General features: G+C 37.3%; 1 protein-coding gene across 2 annotated transcripts in view; it reads right to left on the reverse strand.

Annotated features, from left to right (window-relative positions):
• MBP (myelin basic protein) overlaps positions 1 to 25,350 on the reverse strand; it is a 114,356-nt gene that overhangs the window by 65,078 nt on the left and 23,928 nt on the right. For both annotated transcript variants that reach the window (XM_074899327.1, XM_074899326.1), the window contains exon 2: positions 22,699 to 22,773. In XM_074899327.1, coding sequence (XP_074755428.1) covers positions 22,699 to 22,749 — 51 coding nt within the window. In that variant the 5' untranslated portion in view covers positions 22,750 to 22,773. The remainder of the gene's footprint in view (positions 1 to 22,698; positions 22,774 to 25,350) is intronic.

The raw sequence follows: 25,350 nt of genomic DNA on the forward strand, positions 1-25,350 counted from the left end.
TAAAGCAGCACTGAACAGCAAAGGAAGCAAAGGCATTGAGAGAGCTCTTCAAATAGCTGGAGTACGTTTGGGAGACTTGACCATTCCAAATCGTAATTCAGTACAGAAGTTACTTGATGTCATGACATTCAGAGGAGACTAAAGCCCTTTCCCAGATTCCCACCAACTGGCTGTATAATGTTGCATTAGTCTGCTGCTTATGGAGGCTTAAAAAAAAATAAAATTTAAAATAATCATGCCTGAAACAATGCCTAAATCTGCTTCATCACACAAAGGGATGCCTGCAGTGGCCCAGAAACAAGAAGATACTCAGAGGGTCTTAAATGAGTAAAAAAAAAAATTAAAAATCAAATATTCAATTAAATATTTTTTTCCCTTCCATTACGTAAAAGATATTTTGAGTGAAATTTATTATAAAATTAAAGTTCTTACAGAGAATCTCAGAAATATTCACTGTAAAAGTGTCATGCCTAAGAATGATACAAGACTATCAAAACTAAACCAGTCTACCAGCTTAGCAGCAACAAAACATCTTTTCTGGGTCCCGAGCTATGAAAACCTTCCGGCTTTTGCAGTACTCCAGTTGACAGTGGACAGGTATTTTTGACAAAAACCCAATGCAGTTGACATCGTGAATCTGCAGCCAGCATTACCTTTATTATGGGAAAACCAGATAAGGTTTCCCTAGTCAATATAAGTAGTTGACTCCAGAAGCCTGCAGAAGCGAAGTGGAATGCATGTGACTATGTGGGCTACAAAAAGCTGGAACACAACTGTGCCAAATAAACACTCAAAGAAGGAACTCAGCACCCGACACAACAGTCTAGCTCTGCCTCGTTCCTCAGCAGCAAACCAGACTGCAGGGAGGACAGAATTTCACTTCTGGTATTTTATACTTAATTCCATTACATGCAAGAACCAGCCCTTCAGTGTGCAAAATAAATACGCCAGCATATACATCTGGGCCATTTCTATAAGCAGCTGAGGATTGGCATTACTGAATAATGAAAGTATCTTTTTAGTGCTTGCTCTGTGTTAAGAGGGTACCATAAAAAAAGGCCAAAATGGATGGTCAACTTGACTTTCTCACTGTTCTACTCACAATGATACATTAGACTAAACCAAATTCCTTTTGAACTTAATGAGCAGGAAACACACCCTGAAACAATTCCCACTGCACACCAAAAATGGACTTTTGACTTGTTGAATTTAATTTTTACTTCCAAGCTTTTAGCTCATGAGGAAAGAAATCTCACAGGCTGCTATGTAAAAGAACTTTATATTCAAAATTACATCCCTTCAACTCCCTAAAAACAACCAAGATATTTTTAAAAGGCAAAACTTACATTTATTTGCCAAGAATTAGAAGAGGAAATAAATGTAACACCAAACAGTTAATTTTAGAAGGGAATTTTTCCAACATACTGATTTGGAAGGAAGATCATTTTCGCTCCTTTAGGTCACTTGGCAGTCTCTATCCTTGTGAAGTGTATTTCTGAGCCAAAGCCAAAAAAAAAATTTTACACACAATTTGCCTGATATTAAAATGTATTATATTTACTTGCAAGACCTGTAGTTTTAAAGGAAATTTTGACCACAATACTGACCAACGCATTTGTTTCTGTACTGTGATAAGAGAAAATTATCAAATGTTTCTTAGATTTTGTATAAAAAGGGGTTGGGCTTTTTTTGGGATGGTATTTCAACCCAGATGTTTCAGCTCCTCATGGGCGTACACTCCCCCCATGGCCCCAGCCTTGTCACACACACATAAACACACACACCAGTTTTAATGGAAGAAAAAAAAGGTTTGCTATGTAACATTTGGTTAAGACGGCATCTGCCATGAACTTGCCACCGGTCAAAGAGTATGAGGTCTTCATATGAATATTCTCGTCTATCCACCCAAGATAGAAAATTATGGATGTTATAACTGAATGACAGGAGCTTTTCCACTTCCCTGTTTGATTTAAATAGACCAATATTAAATGCATGATCTTGAAAAAAACCCAAGTTTTATTACTCCGTACTCCTGGAATGAACACAGATCCTCTGCATACTGTAAATAAATGCACAAACACCACTTAAAAGAAAATATTTTCAAATGTCAAGACTTACAGGGATAATATTTACAAAATAATCAACATGACTGCCCTTTCCAAAATGCAAATAAAGATTTCTTTTCAGATACGAATTTTGAAATACAGTTTGCATGGAAGTAAGATTTTTTTTTAGCTAAAATAACTGACAAAGACCCAAAACTGACTGTATAATTGTAAAAACTGGTATGACACCTTTTAATGCCCCCACTTAAGTAAATTAAAAATACGAAGCAAACAAACAAAAAAACCTTTGTTCACTTCAAAAGTGTGTGGTTTTGTAGATCTCTGAAATTGAAGCTTAACTCATAAACACAGAACAGTGATCAGGAAAGGGTAGTTGTCAAGAACAGAGACATGACTTCCTGAAGTCAGTCTCATTTCTCTGTTGAAAATTAAGTGCATCCAGTAAACACCACAGGTCACGAAAAGCTCCATGCACAAAAGTATGGGCACAAAAGTATGGACTCTTTGATTTTACAAGCTCTAGCTTAGTGTTACCATAACTATCAGTATGTGAAGATAAGGAAAGATGTTGATCATGTTGTCAAGGATTACTTTATCAAGATAGTAATGTGTCAAAAATAGTTCCTCACTATAAAACTACATTAAAAAAAATGCCACAAACATTAGATACTAAGTTTTATCAAAACTTGAGTCTAATGGAGACTCACCAGGAATGTTAGACACTAGGCAAAACTGATTATTCAGCGGCATGTCCTTGATAGTCCATGGAAAAAAACTTCTGCCTTCAGCCCTGTTGTGTTGTCTCCAAGGTTTCTCTTGTCCACATCAGCCTGTGCCCTTTATTTGCCAACCCAGTCTGCCACTTTCTCACTTGTCTGTGGGTTATCATCTCCCTCCCTCGTCATTCCTAGTTTAAAGCTCTCCTCACCAGGTTGGCCAGCCTGTTGGCAAAGATGCTTTTGCCTGACTTGGTCAGGTAGATTCAATCTCTTCTGAGCAGTCCTTGATCCTCAAAGAGGGTCTCCATGATTGTAAAAAAAAAAAAAAAAAAAAAAAAAAAAAAAAAAAAAAAAAGCCTGTTGTCAACATCAGCTGTGCAATCAGCTGTTGACCTCCAGAAACCATCAGCTTCTTCTTCTCAAGCCCTACACTCCCACTGGGAGGATCAAGGAGAAAATCCTTGGCCTCTCTGCCCTTGAGCCATATAACCATGGTTGAGAGGCTCCAGGTTTCCCCTAGTGGTATCAAGGGTGCCCATGTGGAAAAGCAGAGAAGGGGGCAACAATCTAACAGGCCCCAGCAGCCTCACCATGGATCCAAACCTCTCTCCTAAAATAGAAAGTATGTGAGAAAAAGAGCATGCACAAAAATGTAGTTGCACCTTAAGTAATGACCTTGGATTTAAAAAAGATAGGAAGGAGGGACAATTGGGAAGTATAATATGGTTCTAAAAACTAACATAAAGCACCTCATGGATGTTTCTCAACATACTTAAAAGAACAGAAATCACCTCCCTTTCCTATATCTCACCAAAGACACTGCAAGAAGACATTTAAAAGTATTAGTCACCCCTGCAAATCTTGAACAAAACCAGACTAAAAAAAAAAAAAAAAAAAGAAATTATCAAGCTTTCTCACTTCTATATCAACAAAATATGGTTAAGAACTCGGTTTTAAACCCTTTCATCATTAATTATTTCTTAAAAGGAGATATGCAGGCAGACTGTACTCCAAAATAACAGCAGGCATAAAGAGTTTTAAAACAATTCTGGTGGCAAATAGGTATCTTCATGGTGTTTTTTCTTTGAAAAAGAAGCAATATCAGAGATTTTGGGTAGTAGTTACATGAATGCAGCACTGCAAGAAATTTCAAAGGAAAGCCATAACCTAAAGTACCATCTTTTCCTGCCCCAGTAAATCAGAAAGCTGCAACTCAGTAAAAAGAAGTTTCATCAATAATGGTTCCTGCAAAACATTTTTAGACCTTTGTAGCATAAAAGATTTTTCCCTCCTTCAAAGAAATTCAGTAGATAGATTCAAACATATTTCTCTGGAACTACCACTAAAATACATTTTAAAGTATATCATTTTAAGAGACAGACTTTGCCCATTAACTCTGAGCAACTTTAATTCACATGCCAGACAATTACCAGGAAGCCAACAGCTAGATGCTAAATTTTGATATGAGAATCAAAAGGCAGGAACAACTAACTTTTCAGAAAGACATGATACCATCCCAGGGATTTGTTCACTTAATGTGTAACTATGGGCACAAACCTGGCTGACCTTCCTTTCAGCAGGCCACTGTAAGTCTCTCAAGTATAAACCAAATGTTAACTAGTAGGTAGTTGGCACTGATACTTCTCTGTTTTAGTAATTTTATTTATGTATCTAGGATTTTTTCATGTTTAGGAAAAAAAAAAAAAAAGGTCATCCTAGAACCAAAGAATAAACACTGAAATGTATACAATAGTTTTCTGGATATTTTTGAGAAAGCCTTTTCAGAACACCTATTATACTAATTTATGATTTGCCTGAGGTATTTGAAGAGAAGCACAATAAGGATCCCTTTCTTGCTTTCCCTAGTTACCTTACCAACCACAAAATGCAAATTCTAAAGCGATTAACTGATTTTTGAAATATTCTAGCTGTCAGTCATTTTTCAAGAAACTGTCTAAACCAAAGCAGAAAGACTGTCACAGAACATACAATAAAACCCACAAAATACGCCTAATTAACACTAAAGCAATACAACAGAAGTCAAGAGAATCTCAAAAAAGCTAACCAAAAATAATCCATTCCAAAACCAACAAAAAACATTTCACAGCAACGTTTCCATCACAAATAGAAACTGTTCCCATTCACTGCTTGCTTTGACTTCACCATCCATTACTAGGAACAGAGGAGCAGACCCTTAATGAGACGATTATTTCCCTCTCACAATGTTCAGATGCACTAAACAAGATCATAGCTCTTTATTACTGTTTTCACAGAGAAAGCGATTTGAAAACCATTAGGAAGCCAATGCTTCTTCAGACACCATATACACTCACGATGTAACTCATCGTTACTCACTAGTAACTCATAGTTACTTCAGCAAGTACCCACATAGATCACTCACTGTGCAAGAACAATCAGGCGACAGGAAATCTGACATTACATAAAAACTGGTATTTTCTCCTTTGACGGCTTCTATAGAAGCAAATGATTTTCTGATGCTGCTAACGGTGAGAATTGCAACTCCAGAGACTCCAAGCAAGAGGCTCTGCTGAACTCACCATTAAAAAGCATGCTCAGTTTTTCACAACGGTGAATGCCTTCAAAGCAACATTTGTCAGCCACCTCTGTGTAAGTGGTATTATGTCAATGATTTGTCTAATACCAGATACCTCTTCCCATGATTTTGCTCCTTATTCTGTTATTTTGTTTTCTAAAAGCAAAACCAGAGAACAATGCTTTCCTCCATGCTTCAAGCCAAGACAGAGGCACTCTCACAAAAATGACTGTGCAGAGTTACAAATTGCACCAATATGATTTGAAGAAAAACGGACCATTGTAACACATGTATGAAGCTACCAAGCTGAAATACTAGCCTGCATGTTCAATAGCTGAACTTTCCCATCACTGAAGGGAAAAACAAAGTCTCAGAGGCAAAACATTTGGGAAAAAAAAAAAAAAAAAAGCCAAAAATGACTGTTTACCCAAACAGACTCAGAGAGAACACATTATAATTGTTTATTTTCAGGCAACAGTTCAGTCTGTGTTTAAAATGTCTAAGCTGGCATTCAAATTGTACTGACCACTGTGAGGGGGAAAAGAAAACAAAAAAAAAAAAACAAAACCCTGAAGAGCTACTGATATTAATGAATGGCAGAGGCCAATTTCATTAGTTACCCCACAACTGATATATGAAGGTCCTCTGAAACAAGAAGCAAACTACAAGAAAATAGTGGATGCATTGTTTCATTCAGCAGCAATAATATCATAATGTTTATGCAGTTTTGAGATATATGCACTTCAATGAGCATGCATTTTAAACCTGATCAGAGCACCTGATCTCACTGGGGCTCCTAGAAACTTTAAGGACTATCACTCAGAGCCTGACTTCAGTGAGCTGGGGCTGCCAGGCCACCAAATGGTTTGTTACATCAGTTCCACAGTCACCTTCAGATAGTGGTGCCCTCCTCTGGAGCACACTTACACTCTAATGCAGTCCAGACTGTAACATATGGTTGTAGACACTTACATATGCGATCTAATTAATGTTTAACCAAAATTTGGTAAAGTGATGTGGCTAGTTTCTAACATGTCTTGGTGATTTCATATGCAACAAGTAGAGGTAAAATGTATTTTTTTCCTATATATTAAGAATTTAATACATTAATAACTTTCAGAAATAGTTACCTCAAGTTAACTACAGCTGCTTACCACAATGAGCCAGTTGTAAGACAAACCTTGAGAGCCTTGGGGAAATGACTCACTCAGATCTTACACTGAGTGCTTCTTCAGTCCCAGATGACACCTGATTCATCAGCAAATGCACACTATTACTCACCTGGAAATAGGGGGGGGTTTCCTGTAGAGCTAATTGCTTTCATTTACGTACACCATTTAAAAAAAAAAACAAAACTGTGATCAGAAGGCATTTATCAAAAGTGTCGTCAGATGAACAACGTGATAGGATACAGGCTCCATAATATAAATGTTACATAAGGCTGTTCTCATACCTTCTGAAAAGCATGAAGAGATAATCTAATCACCGAATAAGATGCTACCTGTACTATACACAATCCTGTTCTTCAGGAGCACTTTTTGTTTTGTTGTTGTGTTTTAAAACAGAACATTTACAGGTACAGCATTGTTTTACACAGCTGTATCTACCATTTTCCAAATACATAAAGTCAAACAAAGAAACAAACTCAAAGACCAAGCAATAGAAAAATGGTAAAAACTCTGTACACCTTCAGGGGAAGAAAAGCATCATAGTGGGGGGAGGCAGGAACAAAGACACGCCTGTATTATGTTGAAATTCAAGACCTATATGTTAAAAAAAAAGTGACTGAAATAAGTGATATTTTTGCACTATTTATAGCCCTCATTTGTGCAAGTCCCAGGCTCAGTGGGGGAGAATGGAGCATTACCAGCAAGCATTTCTATTCACTGCCTGGGTGTGTCTCAAACACCGGGCACAAACACATGTTCTTCTCTTCAACTTTCCACCTTTTCCTTCGGTGCCTAATTTTCAGATCTTTCCTCCTTTTTAGCTATTTAATTAAAAAAGCCCAAACAAAGCCAAAACAATAAAACAAACAACCCTTAGCTTAGACAGCCAGCAGCACCTTTTTTCTGTGACCACTCAACACTAACTCTGTACTGTTAAGAGTTACCACAGGCTGGTATCAATTTGTCAAGTCTTTGTGAATCTGTAACCAGCATTCATTTTTCCAACAAGGTTTCAAGCAAGCAAGGATCATCATCCAACTAGAAAGTGCACTTCATGCCTCTTCTCTCTTTTATATGTATTTGTCTTAAAAGGCTTCATCTCCAGTATTTTTTTGTCAATTATCCCGAAGTGCAATACTGTACCAAAGTATAAAAGACTACCAAAGGTAGGGTACATTCTGTGCTCAACAAAACCCTCTGTACCCGCAGTGAAGGAGCGATAATGTACTGAGGTAAAGCAAAAGCCATACTTAATACAGAGCACTTCAAATACATAGCTCTTTTTATCTTTTTATTAAAGGCAGATAACATAACAGTTTTAACAGTAATTGTTCTCCATAGATAGAAGGTGTGTGGGAGCAGCCTGCCTGGATTTACCAAGGGCAAATGGTACCTGACCGACCTGAGAGCCTTCTGTGATGAAATGACTGGTTCTGTGGAGAAGGGGAAAAGCATGGCATCATATCCCCTGACTTTAGCATGGCCTTGTGACACTGCCTCCCACAGTCTGCCACTCTACCCTTATAGTCAAACAGAGAAGATAAGGTTTGGGTAGGTGGAATACAAGGAGTGGATAAACTAGTTGGACCATCAGGCTCAGAGGATTGTGATCAAGGCACGAAGTCCAACTGGCAGTCAGTCAGCAGCTGCATCTCTTAGGGATCAACACTAAAGCTAGTATCATTTAATGTCTTAATAAAAACTCAGGTAATAACAAACAGGGGGACCAGTCAGTACACCAAAAGGTAGAGCTGCTATTCAGAGACCTTGACAGGCTACAGAAATAAACCGACAAGAATCTCATGAAGTTCAATGAAAGCAAATGCAAAGACCTGCATGTGAAATAGCATAGCCCCATTCACTAGGATCAGCTTTGCAGAAAAGGTTTTGTTTATTTTTAGTATCCATTTTAGCTAAGTGACTATAAATGACTGTATTACAGGTGTTTGGAACTGGTGAACAGCTCCTGAAGTACATGGCAAAAGTAGGCACTGTTAGCAAAAAGGCTTAACTCCAGTTCTCCTAAACTTGGACATTTAAGAGAAAAGATGCACATAAGTCCCTGTAGAGCAACAAGAAAAGGGTTTGGAAGAACAGATATGTACTTAGTGTTGTGCTGACAACTTTTCTCCCCTTGTTCTGCTTTGCTTCTTCTACTGGCTTTAAAGATATTTTGCTTGGAGTCAATACTGTCACCAGAGAGGACAGCTTCCCAAGGGAAAAGCTGTGGCTAATACACCAGTTTAAAATCCCTTGAACAGTCACAGCTGGCCACTGAGTTACAGAAAAACAGGAGCCTGACTGATTTCTCCCCAGAGGGAAAAGCTTCTGACCTCAAAACCAAAATGGGTGGATTGTATGAGAGACTACAAAAAAGCTCAGATATGACACTACCTCAAACACAGGCAAAAAACGCAGCCAGCCAGTACTTTGGAACTATATCCTATCAAAAGTGTCGAGACTTTACAATGCCAGAAACAAAAATCAATGTACACAGCTTTTAGAGTGATGATGTCAGTAGGCTTGGTTTTTGGGGTTGATTTTTTTTTTTTGTGCACTTTTTTTGGGGGGGTAAATCATCCATAGCAAGAAAAAAACCCCAAACAATTACCATGAATGACTAGATGAAATTAATTTTGCAAAACTGACAAGTTATGATAGTGGCATATGTTGGTTACTGTGGAGTCCAGGTAAATAACATGACATCAACTCCTGGCTATAATGAATTTCTCTGATTAACAAACAACATACTTGGATTCAGCTAAGCAACATAATAAAAATCCAAGAAACTAATTACTAAATATGCCTGATAGATATTTATGCCACTTTTATAAAAGGACTGTAGTAGTAGTTACTTATCAAAATTTATTTTTGCACATCTTTTACATATACTGACATAATGATAAAATTAATACAAGAATCTCACTGAAATTAAGTTCTACATAGTCCACGATGAGTAACATACAGCCTCATAAACTCATGTTACCTTCCCACTGCAATAATTATTCACATACACACACCCACCCCCATCGTTCAAGTATTTGCAGACAAAAAGTAGCTTTGTAACAGAGAAATTATTTAAAAGCTGTAGGACTTGATGACAGTTCAACAGCTCATTTTCATCAGCATATAAAGGTCTCTAGCTCAAAGACATAGTGTAAGCTATACTAAGTGTGATTTAAAGGAAAGTTTGATCACTTAAGCAGAATCCTTTTCAATACATAAGCTCCATCTCAAGGCTAGACAGGTGACCTTTCCAAAGTAACATTCCTTCAAAATAAATCCTTAGAAAAGACAAATCCTCTGATAACCTCTGTGAAAAATTATAAGTAAACACAATTACTAGAGGAGACACAGCTCAAGGCAAACTTCTCCTTGTATTATCAACATCCAAACTATCCCTGAGTCACAACTGTCTTCTTGTTTGCCACTCAACCCTCCTCCCCCCGAAGGAAAATACATATGCAAAACATAGTGATTACCTTTCTATCTATAAGTACATATAAATACAAACACACACACAAATATATCAAGGTCCATAATTATGGTGTAGTATGGAGAGGATGCGGTAGAAGGGCAAAACTAGGTTTCATCTCCTGTCCACAAGACCAGGATACAGAGAGACTCCAACTCTTCAAACTACGCTACTGTTTTTTTTTTTTTCCCCTCAAGGTTTTGCTCACACGTAGCCCACAGCAAATCCCATTACATTAATGTGCAAAAACTATGTTAATGCACTACTTGGCTGGCAATTTTAAGTGCACAGACGTCACACAGTTGAAGACTGCATTTTCCTCAGCAACTGTTACTTAGTAACCCTCTGCACATAAATAGAATTTTACATTACTGCATATGTGTTGCGAAGGCTAAAATCCATGCCTCGATTCTATAGGCAAGCAGGAATTAAAGGTGTCATGTGGGAAACTGTAAATCAAACTTGAGCCAGCTATGTTCAACTACTTCTCTAGGCAGGGAATTTAACTGGAGAGAGAAAACCTGTGCATGAACACAGAAGTATTTCCACTGCCATTCTCCTGCTGGTATTTCATCATAAAAAAAGAAGCAGGTCCAACTTCAAAGAAGTTAGACCTCAGACAGACTTTCTGCTATTATTCATATGCTGTGCAGTGAGACTTCAGATATAAGCACGACAGACTATGCAAAGCTCTTCACCTTATTCCCTAGAGGTAGCATAATCCACTGGCTACATAACTTCCTGGTAGAATTGGTACCGCCAAGAGCCACAGGCAAAAAACTACTAAAAAAAGCTGTGCAAAACAGATCCGGGACTCAAGAAAACAGGTGGAGCATAATGATGGGAAAAAAGGCAAGCAGATTAGAATTCATGAACCCTCGATACAAAAACTTATATAGCCCTGTTGTTATTAACTTATATATTTAATCCTTCCCATATACAGGTTACTTGTGAATTAACTGACAGCCTATTCAAGCCACTTGAATAACTATCAACATGGGATTTCAGAATCACTTTAGACCAGGACTGCCTTTTTAGCATTGAACAAAATAGGTGGTCTGCTGGAAATGCCTAGGCATCTTTTCAATAAAATTCTCTACCATTTCAAATGACATATTATCTGCTTTGTCCCATCCTTTGCCTCTAGCACTCCACAGTTTTACCTCTTAAAATGATTTACTGTAACAAAACTGAATTGTTTTGACACAAAAGCAACTGATTAACATATATTGCATTTGAAGAAAAATATATTCATATGAAGAAGTCACACGTAAAGTATAGTTGCAGTTATTACACTGTGTCTAAGTATAAACACACATATAAGCAAATACTCTTCATTTGCATTTCCAATAGCATGTGATAGACTATAAGGGGTTGTAAACATCTCCTTAAGTGCAGCATTCAAACAATTATTTCCCATTTCTTCCTAACAAGAAAAAATAATTATCCTAAAAAAGGATACTGAAACCCTAGCAAACCAAAATACTCTTCCTCTGTAGGATGTAACTCAACAGATACAAAAGTTCTGCTTGCAAAATCCCAGAGAATCAATCCTTCAAAATACAGGTTCCTACTTAAACTTTTTTCTCTGTCACAACCATACCTCAATGCTAACAATGCTGTAACAAGCAAACTGTCCTAACTCAGACCAAGAAGTCTTTACTCCTGTTAAGCATCAACAGATTTTTAAAAAAATCAGCTAGGAACCACTAACCACATTAAATCATGATTAAGAGAAGTCCAGATGCTCAGAGATGTCCCTGAAGTCCTCATTTTCTTAAAGCCACAAGCCTTAACTTGGCAGCACAGCAGCAGAATTGAGAACTGAGCAGGAGATGTGGCCAAGTCTTACTCAGTGATTGGGACAATTAACTGGCCATCTGGCTCTCCGCACGAAGAAGGCAGCTCTGCACCTGCTCCACCAGCCCACGGTTCATAGCCTAATTGGCTAAAAGCAAGCTGATCAGGGCAAAAACCAGAACAACTTGTCAACTGCTGAGACCAGTGCTCAGAAGCTGGAATAGAAGCTAAGGCTCCCTGCTCCTGGTGGAGCCATCTCTCTTATGAGCTTCATTTAAGACAAGTTCAGAGGGTCTCCTGTCCCTTACATACAGCAGCAGGAGGCTGAATCAAAATCAGCAATTTAGATGATACAAAGTCTATATGTCAAGTCCCATAAGCTTCCAAAATGCCACAAATCTTTTATTCTCCCATAATTGGGTGACTCAACAGCTGCAATGCAGTATTATTATGGTATTAACTGCATTATGCTATTGCATTATAAACTCTTTCTGCAAAATCTCAGAGTAGAATCTGATGCCTGAAAGATCTCGGCATCCCTTCTAGACACAGCACTTATTCCTCTGGCTCTTCATCTACTTGAGTTAAAGGTCACTAGCCAGGACACCCGGGCAATCTGGTGAGAGGGCATTAGAACCCACGACTCCCCATCCCACCTGAATGAATCCAGTGACACAGGCCTTTTGGCCTCCTTTCCCCCAAGCTCCAAAAAACTTCAATTTTTAGATGGTTTTATCAATCCTTATACGGCTCATATAGTATAGCATAATAGAATAATAATAAAATAATAAACAGCAGACAAGATGCCAGAGGAAGGGAAAAGGGTGCAACGGGCAGAAGAGGTACCTTGAAGAAATCCATTTATGTTTCCTCTCCTCCTGAGAGGACTTCATTGAAGTAAAACACAAAGCACTGAGGTCAAAACAAGAGGAAAAAAGTGTCAAATCTCAATTTTAAATAGGTATTTCCCCTCTTTTTTTCTCTTACTTTGCTTCTTAACTCTTACTTTGTAAGGCAAGAAATAAGCTGAAAGAAATATAAAGAACAACCTTTTAATAAGAATTTTTTTAAAAAAATACTGAATTGTAGAAAAAAAATCAACATTAAAAGTAATACGTCAAGTAAATGAATCTGCAAGAATTCTAGGCTAAGTGTTCAGGTCCACATTGTCAGCACCTACAAATAAACATGCTTCATTTAAGTCTGAATGTAATGAATTACAGTGGTTTGGATCCATCTCAATAAAATTTTTAACAAGTTTTCTCTGAACATAGATTTGATTTGGAAAGAAACCGAAAATTAGCACCACAGTGGTGCTAGGGAGGACCTCCTTCTATCAGAAAGTATCTTGCAGCACAAAGTAAGTTACTTCTTTCAGTGGAAAAACTAAGTTTTAGTCTTCATTACGTACAGCTTTTGACCTAGAATCTCATCTCATGTGACTGAGCTCCAGAAGTAACGTCAGTCATCCCAAACATACTGAGTTTTCTGTGTAGCAGCGTACTAAAGACAAAGCAGTTGTTGCTTTATGCAGTGGGTCTCACCTACTGTGAGCTCTGATGCCTTTCCTAGAACACAAAGATATATTTAAAATCATAGAACAGTTTGGATAGGAAGGAACCTTAAAGATCATCTAGTTCCAATCCAAAATTTATCTCTACTAGTACTATATATTTGTTAAATATATTAAAGATTATTTTTTTAATCAATACATAGTATTGAAATATCTTTAATATATTTTATGAGATATAAACATTCCTCAACTGTTACAGACACTGACTTGAGATTTTCAGTCTCTCACATTCACCAACTTTTCATCTGCTAAGTCTCAAAAAAACAGGGTTGTCTGGAATTTCAGACATTAAGTTTAAAAAAAACAACAACAACCAAACAACAAAAAGACAGTGATTATTCAGACTTTATCACTGTGCACCATAAGGTGAGTTTCATCTGCAGTAGAAAGCTCTGGCTCAACATTAAGAAAACATTTTCGTTTTCTGCAGTTCACAGGGAAGATCAGAATGGATAGCCAGACTCCCCAGGGTGGAAGGCTACTGGTCTTGCCTTTTGAAACTCATACAGTGAGCACATTTGCAGCCATAAAGGGATATAAGCAGAATATCTATACTTGAATATACACCTGCATTTTTTTTTTAATATACACTTGTACTTTTTATATATGGGTGTGTGCATGCACATATATACATGCATACAAGGAATTAAAGTGGGATTTAAAGTTTTTGCACACAGTTCCACTTCAGATTGACAGATTTTATCCGTGTTTCCTCAAAAGAATTTAACAGCAATACTTGTGTTTTCTGCATAAAACAATTCCTTTAACAGGTACAAGGTACAAATGCAAAAAAGCAACACAACTTTATGACAAAGTATATAAACGATGATGATAGTTGGTCATAAATATAACAGGAGAAGTTTTGATTTTCAGCTTTCAAATATTGGCAATGGCACTACTGGGTTGCTTTGTAAAGCAACACACTATGGTAGGCTGGGATAGTTGTTGAAAGTCGTATGTCAACATGAAGCGAGCAAGCTGTCTGAAAGAGAAAAAAAATGTTTTTCAAGTGGATATGTGTTTTCAGAAAAGTGCAAATTTTCTCTTTTCCGTGGTGTTCCCACCTTCCTGATCAGACGGACTGTTACCTGTCCATCTCTTCACCGATTCTGAGCATGTAACCGCACTGGTAGCAACTAAGTGTTATTTCTAATGTCTCAGAAAAATCAAAATGTGGCACTGAATTTAAACTGCATCAGAGATGGAGATGCTGGCAGAAAGTAGTGTGCAGAAAGAAACTGCATGTAAGAAGGAAGATAAAGAGAGGAAGGAAGAGGAGGTGTATGAAAGGCTGGGAAAATGTGCTAGACATGCAAGTCAGTTATGACCACAAAAAAAAAAAATCACTCAGATTTCAACATAACAGTCTTGGACAGTACCTTTTAACTGAGATGCCTTCTGCATATTGGGATTTCTATAATTCATCTGAAAACCTCAGCATTACCTATGAATCCAACCGTGAAGCTCTTGCACGGATTGGGAATAACTGAGAACCTAAAAACGGTGACTTTTTTTTTGATAATAAGTGACATGCTTAAGGATAGATCACGTCAGTGATAGTCTTGCTAAGATTTCTGGCTCTTCAGTCTCTTCCGTGGCTTTTGAGCTGCACAGAGTTCATGAGCAAGCTGAGTGCTCTCATGCCTCCCTAAATTCATCTTTCAGTTCTAGGCAAGTCCAGCTACACCAACCTGAATGTCACTCTGTGGCACCGTGACAAAAATGCAAGATTTCCATTATTGCCTCTTCTTGATTATATCTGATGCTCCTAAGTCCCCCTAATTATCCAGGGTAAGCGGTATGTATCTTGTGGCTTCCACCTCGATGTTAATTTTGGTATTTTTTATGTCCACATCCATAGGATGCTGCACTGAAAGACCAGATTGTTTTTAAGAGTGAACTTTATCTCAGCCGTCAAGAATAAAGTCATATTACTCTTCTTAAAAGGTTTTAAATTTCTTTTTGCAAAAAAATTTTTTTTTTTCTCTAGCAAATGCTACTTAAGTATTTCCATCAACTTAAAGCAGAGGGCATGAGAAAGTTAAGTAAAAAGGAAAACGGTCCATGACATTTTAGCTCAAAGTGGAAAAAATCAGTCTTTGAACCATAGCCGCAGACAAGTCAAATTTACTCAGTGTACAAATAACTCCAGTTACACAAGAAATTCATCTTCAGCTTCTGAAATGCAAAAACAAGCTACTGTTAAAGTGATACTTTGGATAGGAAAGTCCTGTATCTTTTTCCTTTTCCATTGCACAATTGCTGAATTTACAAATTACAGTAAGATTCAGCTCACCTTAGCAATGTGTAACTCCTCTTTTCTCATGGCAGAACATTTAGCATCAGATCTGAGAAGAGACGGGGTTTTGGCTTTGTACCAATGCAAAGTGTAAAACCATTCCTACAACTAGTTACACTGACCTAGCTGCACAGCCAGGTACATTATCAGAAATACAAGTATATGAAACCTGAGAATTAAAATAAAACATGGCTCCATCACTCTTCTTCCCAGCTGCTGCCCAGGAGCATCACAGACAACAGAACTAGCATTAGGGGAAAAAAGATGAGGACAAACTTCAAAATGCATTTTTACCAGGGTTTAATATTTTGATAAATGCTACAGGACAGATTTACCAGTCGCTGTCTTAGATACTGGAGATTCTGATGTGGTTTGACCCTAGGTACCCATAAGTAAAGCCTGGCAATCTCTGTAACAGGCGGAATGCACTTCATTGTAACAGATTTTACAGCTATAACTGTATTCTAATGTAATACATTACTGCAAAAGGTTTTTTAAGCTTTTCTCAAATATAAGTAATGGAAATTCTGTTTTATTACTTTGACATCTCACTTTCAGAGCAGGTGATGCAACATTCCACCACAGGCTGATCTATGACCACCACAACCGTAGAAGCACAAAAACATTATGTGAGGAAGGAAGATATTGCTCCCTTTCAGGACCTCCATGTCACTTACTGCTTCCTCAGGATCAAAAATAACTTTCATTTTACTGTCATGAAGCTGCTAAAACACTGAACAACATGTTCTCAGGCTGAAGTATGGGCTGACTCTTATTACAGAAGTCATCTCAGCAACTAGAACAATTCACAGAGCATTCACAAAGAACGGGCAGTACATTACACTCCTGTTCTTCCGACTCCTTATTAATTTAAGTGGTACTGTCATTAAACTCATTTGACAGGACATTTATCTAGTTCTATATCAAAGCCAAGAAGAGAACTAAGAGAACTATAGGAAACTATACCACAACAGCATGGCATCTGAAGCACAAGACCTTAAAATGTACAGAGTGTACTTCCCTCTTCTAGTGAGTTCTGCAGGCTGAGGGTGGGAGAACAAAGCCCAAGACCCTACCTCCTCCCAGCCAAAACCACAGCGACTGCACCTCTTCCTCTTACACCCATGCAAGCTCAACCAGCTTGAGACCTAAACACTAGTACGTAGCAGTTGCGTGCAAACCAGAAAAACATGCTCTCAACTTATTTCATGTAACCGTTACTTACATATTTACTTACTTTTTTCACTGAAATGCAGATCTAGTGACATACTGCCAAGATAATACAATTCAGGCAACTGAAATACTAGCAGCAGGTGCTGCTAGTTCTGACAAGACCAGAACTTGCTCCTCACTCACACCACCCTTGTCTCCTACTTTTAACTCTTCTACCAGTTGCTTTGCACAGCAGAGCACAGTACTTTCAGTGGCCTTCACACACAGAAAGTGTAAAAGGAAACACAGAAGTGTAAAAGTACCAGCTCTGATCCAGGGACAGTTTATTTTCCTCACATACTTACGACAAGTGTACCATATTCTAGACATTAGAAAGATTAGAAATTATAACTACCTTATTAAATTGAGCACCTGAAGAGTTTAATGAACAGTCAAGTATTCAAACATATGACTTGGATTTAGACACAAATTGTTCCCTTCAACTTTACAGTAGAGCTACTTGCCTATTTAAGACTTAAGACTTCCAAAATCATACTGAATGATGGTCTTAAGGTTAATTTTTGAGGACAGATGTCATAGGTGCTGCATACCTACCATTCTCAGAGGCTTCAAACTGCACAGTCATTTCAGCATTGCTATGATATCATCTCACTAGCTGAAGCACATTAGTGCCTGAAGGCTCCCTCAAGGTCTCCAAGCTCTACTATTAATACAGAATGACACTGCATTTGTCCCAACAAACAATCCAGTTAGACAGTATGAAGGTTAAGATAAGAAATACGAGGACAGAGTGAGCACAAAGCATTTGATCAAGGCCAAATCTAGGTTGATTGGTAGAATTTGAAGAAAACTGGCATCTAGCAAATTGAACTGGTCTTGCTTAACCTGACTGTACAGAACTTCCCTTCACACCCTGGAAGATGATTTGCTTCTTCCAAAAGAAGTATTTCCTTATACCAGGCACTAGTTTAACCAGACACTGGCTGGTCCCAAGAATTTCTAGAGTGTGTAACCTGTAAAACTGGCTCATGAAAATGCTTATCAGATCTCTCATGGAAAATACTGGTGCTCTCAACATTTTAAAGTTTTCCTTCCTTCTTCCTTTGCCTTCAGAAAGATACTGGCTTGAGAGAGAGTTTTTTTAATCAATATATCAAATTACAAAGAATACACCACAATAGCCCCTGGATCTTTACTGCTTTATAGCAAAAGGTAAAACTCTGAGAAAACACACAATTATAGTAGGAAATAAAAACAGTGCTATACAACTTTCCTAAGGGAAAAAAGCAAAGAGGGTGTACTCTGATTAATTTATGTACAGTAATGACTATTTATTTAAACATAATAAAAATCAAAGACCACATTTGATTTTGTTTGTTAATTTTTTTTACAGAAAAGCATCCTATACTTCAAAATACACATAATCTGTATGTCATGTACCTCTCAAACTGTATTAAAAAAAAGCACTCTATCTTACAAAAATAACACGAGAGCAATTAATAAAGCAAATAAAATTACTTCATCTGTTGTTTTTTTCTGTTTTCCTTTCTTGATACTTTATGATGCATACCAAGAGGAGGAAGCACCTGGTAAAAACTACACATATGGTTCAGGTCTGTAAGCAGTCTCAACCATGAGAGGCAGGGCATCAGACGAGAACAGCGTGAAAACCCTTTTGCTTGCAGATCACTGAGAATCTATGAGGTGAACAATACAACTACGGTCCTGTGCCAGCCATCTTCAGAATTTCAATTCTCTCTCATCAGTGACAGCCAGAAAGCTTTCTGCCAATGTTACCAATAGTAAGGTTGCGCAGAGTGCAAATTTCTGAACATTAGCAAGACGGGGAAAAAAAGAGGAGAGAAAACAGAATCTCCTCAGAAACAGCATAGCAACCATCCAATTTTATTGATGCATGCTCACCATAGCAATTTCCCTTGAACTAGTTATGCTGAGTTTTCCTTAAACACTGAGAACCAGCCCATTTATTAAAATTATCAAATCAGCCACTACAAAACACATTATAGAACCTAGGTACATACACAGGACAATTAAAGGCAAGATTTTTCATAAGTTTACTACACAGCAAGTCTCAGTCATTGTTAACAGATAGCTTTTAGTTCAAACAAAACATTAAATTGTAGACTGAGTGCCTTATCATTACTACATCCGTTTTCAGGTTTGGCCTGTGAAAAAGTAATATACTGTGGTAATTACATTTCCCAGAGTTTTTCAGAGTTAGGTATCTGAGGTAGCAACTGGTTCCTTGGTATTTATTTACAACACACCCCAAATATGTCAAGGACTTATAGGTAGATAATCCAGTATTTCCAATAATCTAATGTGTTCCAGGCCTGTATAAGTGTTTTGAACAATCCCTTTACAAGGCAGGGCAGCAGGTTTTGATCTTTTATTATAGGTCACAAGCTTGGTTTCCAGATCCCCACAGCACTACATGGCTTAAGACATATGTAAACCAGGTTCTGTGGACTCAGTGCATTTGGTATTTGCTGTGGAATAAATAGGACAATACTGCAAAACTTCCTTCCAATCTTCTAAAACAATCAATGAAGTTAAGGGCCAGTTTTGACAGATACCAAGAAGGTTCAAAGATTTGGGGATGGCAATATATGTGCTGTGAAGAATGAGGAAGACAATCAAAATGGAGAGTAGCGGAGAACTGCGCTGTTGTAATACTTACAGGCAGCTTTAGCCGTTACAAAGGAGCGTGTGGCGCTTCATAGCTTAATGATGCCAAATTAACACACATCAACTACAACTCCAATCAAAGACCAATAAAACTTGTCTACTCTGTCTACTCCTCTACATTTAGCTCTCCAAGAACTTAAGGAAACTTGGGGCACAAAGGACAGCCCATTAATTTTGTTATTGTTGTCCTTAGATACATTTATGTATGTTTAAACCCAAGTATGAACACTACAAACAAAATTAAACAAAAAAACCTTACACATTTATTAATGCATTAAGCAGACTGCAAAGTCTAGTAGCATCCAAAATGAAGAGAAAGAAGATAAATAAAAAAAATTCAATGAACCCAGCAATTTATCTTACAAAACCATAAAAAATGCAGATCCATTAAATACAAGGAAAAGAAATCTGACAGAAATGAGATGAAGTACGTTACTGCTTTGAGTAAAACATGAGGGTTTTGTAAATATTTTCTGCATTACTTAGGTCAAATAGACTGACTGTTTTTCAAAGCATTCAATTAATTACACAGTATCTCATTATTTATTAAATAATCACTGTAGTTTGGCACATTTATAAATCAAGAGAAGAACAATATTTTGAAAAGAAGTATCACAGCATGGGAACACATCTTGTTGTCTTTTGCAGATTTCCCAATTTGAAAGCATCTTGGGTGTCATGTTAGACATTTGATGAAATAATTGCTTTCCAGATCTCTATTTCTAATTTTGTAATTCAAATGCCCAATTTTGCTGAAAGCAAACAAAGATAAATGCCAACTCAAAAAAACCCCAATCCCATAATAATTGCTGTATTACAGGACATTTATTGGACAACCAAGAATCACAATTGCTACAGTTTGGCAACAGTCTCTCTAACATCACTGTACGTAAAGTAGCTGTCTGGAGAACTGGTCTGTAAGTTCAGGAAGCAGTACAGTGTTTGTGCAGCAAACATCACAGGTTCAAAGAAGCTGCCTAAAATGATGCTGTTCTTTGGTACTATATTTTTGGGACAGGAAATATACTAAACAGGCTGAAGCTACAAGTAATGTATTTTCGAAAGACCTTAATGAGATGTTAGCCTCTTTCATTGCAGTTCTATGGGTAAGCGTGAGGAGAGGCAGTTCAGCATTTCCACTGTAGTCTCTGAAAGCCTTCAGCAGTTGTCTCCCATACCACACTATAAGACTGGTGGGAAACCAGTTCTAATTTACAGCTATATTGAACAGCTATGACAAAGAAAGGCTACTTCAAATTAAAAAAAAACCCACAACTAAAATGAAAAAAGTATGATATATGGTTACTATGGCCAGTGAGAACTTTAATGCTGCCTGTAAGAACCAAATCAAGATTTACTAGTTCTGTGGAATACATACTTGCACTTTAACCATATATTTCCTGATCTTCAATCTGTGACCTTATTTCTTGTGACATGATTACTGTCTTATGTGGATAGAGGGAAATTTTGATCAAGTATTGCCTGTTTTAAAGTTTAGGGGTTTGGTGGTTTGGTTTTTTTTCACTCTAGAAGGATGAGTGAAGGACAGAAGATACTACTATAGAAACATGTTCCCCCTTCAAAAATATTTCAGGTAAAAGAGATTTCAGATTCAAGTATTCTCCATGAGCTAACTATGAGAAAGAAGGAATTTTTTAAAATTGCAGCACCCATTTCCTTGTAGTCCTTTCTCACACAGTAAGTACAAGACTCATGGCCACCTGACTGTCACTCACTGCTGCAGAACTTGCATCTATTGCATGGGCTGCTACAGTTTCTTTTCCTTTCTGAGGCCCCATGAGCTCAACAGCTCACTCACCTGCCACCCAGATGCATCAGACACACCTGATCCCACAGCAGGAGAAAACTTAGGATGTGTCTTTCTAACCAAATTTTGTCCTCAAAGACCAAAGGAGGGGATACGTGGTGCACAACAGACCACCAAGCTCTGTATGCCTGCCATATCATACCTGCAGGATCTCACATTCTTGGTCAGAAAGGATCAAAATATTTGACTAAACACATCTGTTTGGTGCATTTGACTGCTGGATCTGCACAACAGAGTTTTCTAGAGGGGAAGTATACAAGACTGGTCACTACAAGACCGCAACTTCGGACTCGTACTGTTGTTCATAGTGAAACAGAAACTTTAGGCCACAAAACCATTTTGCAAAATACTGCAGAAATACAAAACACATGTAGCCAGTTGTGCTCTCTTCCTGCTGTTTTCTCCTTATTCCCTCAGTGTGCTTACGTATTTTCCTAAAGGAGATGGCAAAGAATTAATAACTGTATGAATTCTAGTTTGTATACCTTTTAAGGATAGCTGCTTATCTGCCACAACAATGCAAAATACTCACGTTCCTCCAGATAAAGCACAGAACTATCTGTTTATATCATCTGTCCAATGCAAAGGGCAGTAACTTTATACAGCGTGGGCTGACTCTAAACTGGTGGGGTGGGGATGGGTGGAGGGAAATTAGCAATAGCTAACAACAAGGAACATCTTTTTTTATATATAGAAAGATGCCCTTTTTTAAGATATGTGTGAATTCTTTTCCGGTACAATGTAGAAAAACAAATAAACAAGATATTATCACAAGGCAATCAGAGTACTACATTATGTGCAAAATACACAACAGTGTCAGCAGAGGCCAGAAAGCAAAAACAAACTTCTTATGAACATTTTGACAATTCTTTTTTTTTAAATATTTTTTATGGGGAGGAGATTTTTAAAGCTGTATCTCTGCAGATTGACATTTTTCCTTTAAAATTCTCTTATTTTACATGTTTTTTTAATAGTTTCTTTTTTATGGATAAAGCCAATGTTTGCCCAAATGGAAAGCTGTCAGCATGCAGAACATAATTTAGCTCACTGGCTCTTTAAAAGTTTGTGCAATGTCATGTTTCTAAAGCTCATTTCATTCATGTCCACTGTGACTGAGAAGCTTTTTATCAGCTATTGATCTGACGCAGAAAAAAATAACATCGTTCATTAAATCCAGCACAGCAAAATCCTGGTTTAGCCACATCTTATAGGACACTCTTTAAAGAAAAGGAGATTATTTTATAGTGACAACTACAAAATAGTAATGGTGAAAGTGATCTGGTAAACACACTAATATACTAATACTATTGCCTCTTCAATTTTCTACACTTACCTTGGTTGACTTGTCAGCACTATGTTCTCGTTTTCCTACATGGTTCCCCATGATGGATCACCAGAACTTCAAATTCTGAAAAGATAAAAAAAACAGCATTTTTGAAACCAATACATTTATAGTGAAATACAAGTTAATTTTTCATTGACGCAGAACAAAGAGATAGTTCTCATACAGCAAGCATTTTTACAGTCCAAGGTAAGATCTATGATAGATCCTAAGGAAAAAAAAAAAAAAAGAGAGACATAAGCAGAGGAGAAAAAATAAAACGTTTACTATGAAATTTGAAGATAATACAAGACTAGATTAGAAATTATAATAGGTAGAGGTCCTGTGTCTTGATACTATGTTTATAATACCAAAACAGTGTAATATGTATCAATTGATCTGTAACTACAAACTTTCATAAAAGATTAAGTTCTTTCAAATTCACATTTGCCATTATATAAATATAAACAGCAATTACTGAAAAAAGCACCACACTAAACTGCTAACAATTTGCTGTGGAGGTGAGAATGGGTATGTTCTTTACAGCCCACACTTTCATGACAAGCACATATAAAAGGAATGCCATTTCTTTCTTTGTATTTTCTGGCTCATCCTGTTGCATCTCAGCTTTAACAGAGTTTATGTAGGTTAAACCACAACACTCAAATTTCAGCTTTTCGAATCATTTGTGGTTACACTATGTGTTTCTTCTCATAGCAGCATGTGTTTGTATAGGATCTTACACACAGCTGCTGCCTTCGGCCGACTTGAATGCAGTGCAAGGTAACATTTAAAGTCCTGAAACTTAAAACTACCTGCAAAAGAAGTTTCAAGTGGACTTTTTCCTCTCAAAACTATGAGCTGAACTTTCAGTAGTAAAGTTCAGTTTCTGGTGGCAACAGTAACGCTTCATTACTCTGTAATAAACAGACGTATATACCATAAACCTTCAGCATCAGAAAGCCTAGCACAACACTCAATATCAGAGGGCTAAATTATTTCATTAAGCATAATCTTATGAAAAGGCTTGGGAGAAAAGGACAACCAGACCTTTGCTCTGATAGAAAATGCATGAAGTAAAACAATAAGCTATTAACCAGGTATGCTCGGTAGAACTTACAAATATAATTATAACCCCTGCTATACGCACTGGTTTGTCTACCAAAGGACGCTAAATATGGATTACTTCTGACCTTCCATTGCAGAAACGTGTACTTTAGCAGAGGTAATCTTATCCTATATCTCAACTGCAACTTTTGGAGAGACTGATCGATTTATCCTCCACCCTCCCCTTCTCTGGCAATGAAAAAATTTTCAAGTTAGTGAGGGTCTGCAGTGCTCATTTAGCTATTCACTGAATTCCCATTCACTCTAAAATCAAAGTGCCGCATATCACTGTATCCAGTTAAATAATTCCTCATAAATATACACTTCTAAGGTCTCGCAAAATTAAAACTAAAAAACATCCAAACTCTGTAAATGTACTCAAGGTACAGTTTATTGGCAAACTGGAAACAGATTTTATTTTTTTTTTTAAACAGTGCTATCTATTGCATAAAGCATGAAAAGAAAAACCCCATCCTTTCAAATTGTGAAATAAGCACAACCAATTCACATTTTTGTGAGATTATGAAAATTTTCAAGGAAAAATATAAATAAATTTATATACACCAGATTTCAGAGCTGAACTACCACAAATTGGCCTTTCCTCTACAAACGATGAGCAGCAGCTCACCCCTCATCACCTGCTTTGCAAAATAAGAAAAATAAGAGTGGAATACAAAACCGTAAGAAATGTCTACAGTGGAACATAAAGGCATAATGTTCTGAGTGTTGCTCTTCTAGTCATTTATTGAAAGACTAACAATTACACTTGATCTGTAATATACAGATGTTTAAGTAACAGATTATGGAGCCAACATAACACCTGCAAACCAGAACTCCGATCAGTATCCTCCTGTCTCCACTTAGTTTCCCTCGTGTCTTTGGAATAACAAGCCAGGTACAACCACCTTGCACCTATGAAACAATGAGCATACCCGAGTTCCAGTCCTGCAATGCCGAAGTAGAAAAAGATACCAGATGTAAACAAGCTATACTGTGAAACTAAACCAGATAAATATTTAAAAAATCATCTGTTGGTCAGCGAAAAGCAATAAAAATTTCCATGCTGTCACACCACAGATGAAAATGATAAGACCAGTTTCTGCTCAAAAGTCTGCACAAAGCAAGCAAACAAAATGAAAACCAAGCAAACAAAGAAGTATATGAAACAGCTGATTAACGCACTCCTGATTCCCATGGGTATAAATCCTTCAGCAAGATGATAAAAATTACACATGGAAGGGAATAAAAAAAAAAAGAGAAAAACGCTTGGAGAAATGGAAATGAACTACGCTATTAAAAGTTTAGGACTGTGGTTTGAGAGTACACCTACATCTGGGCCAGGTGTTAAGTTTCTCTACAGGAACAGATTTAAAGCTTAAAACTAATGGCATTGATGAAGCCTGTAAATCTGCACTTCTGTTTCCTCTACTGTTTTGAATGTGTCAGAGGGACAGCATGTGGTCTAAATTCACATGATTGACCCCCTCTTATTCTCACCTCTTATTCAGAAACTAACACTAATACTAGATTTTACTTCACCTTCTTCATGCATAAATG

The sequence above is a fragment of the Athene noctua genome, chromosome 2 (assembly GCF_965140245.1).
Source record: "Athene noctua chromosome 2, bAthNoc1.hap1.1, whole genome shotgun sequence".
NCBI lineage: Eukaryota > Metazoa > Chordata > Aves > Strigiformes > Strigidae > Athene > Athene noctua.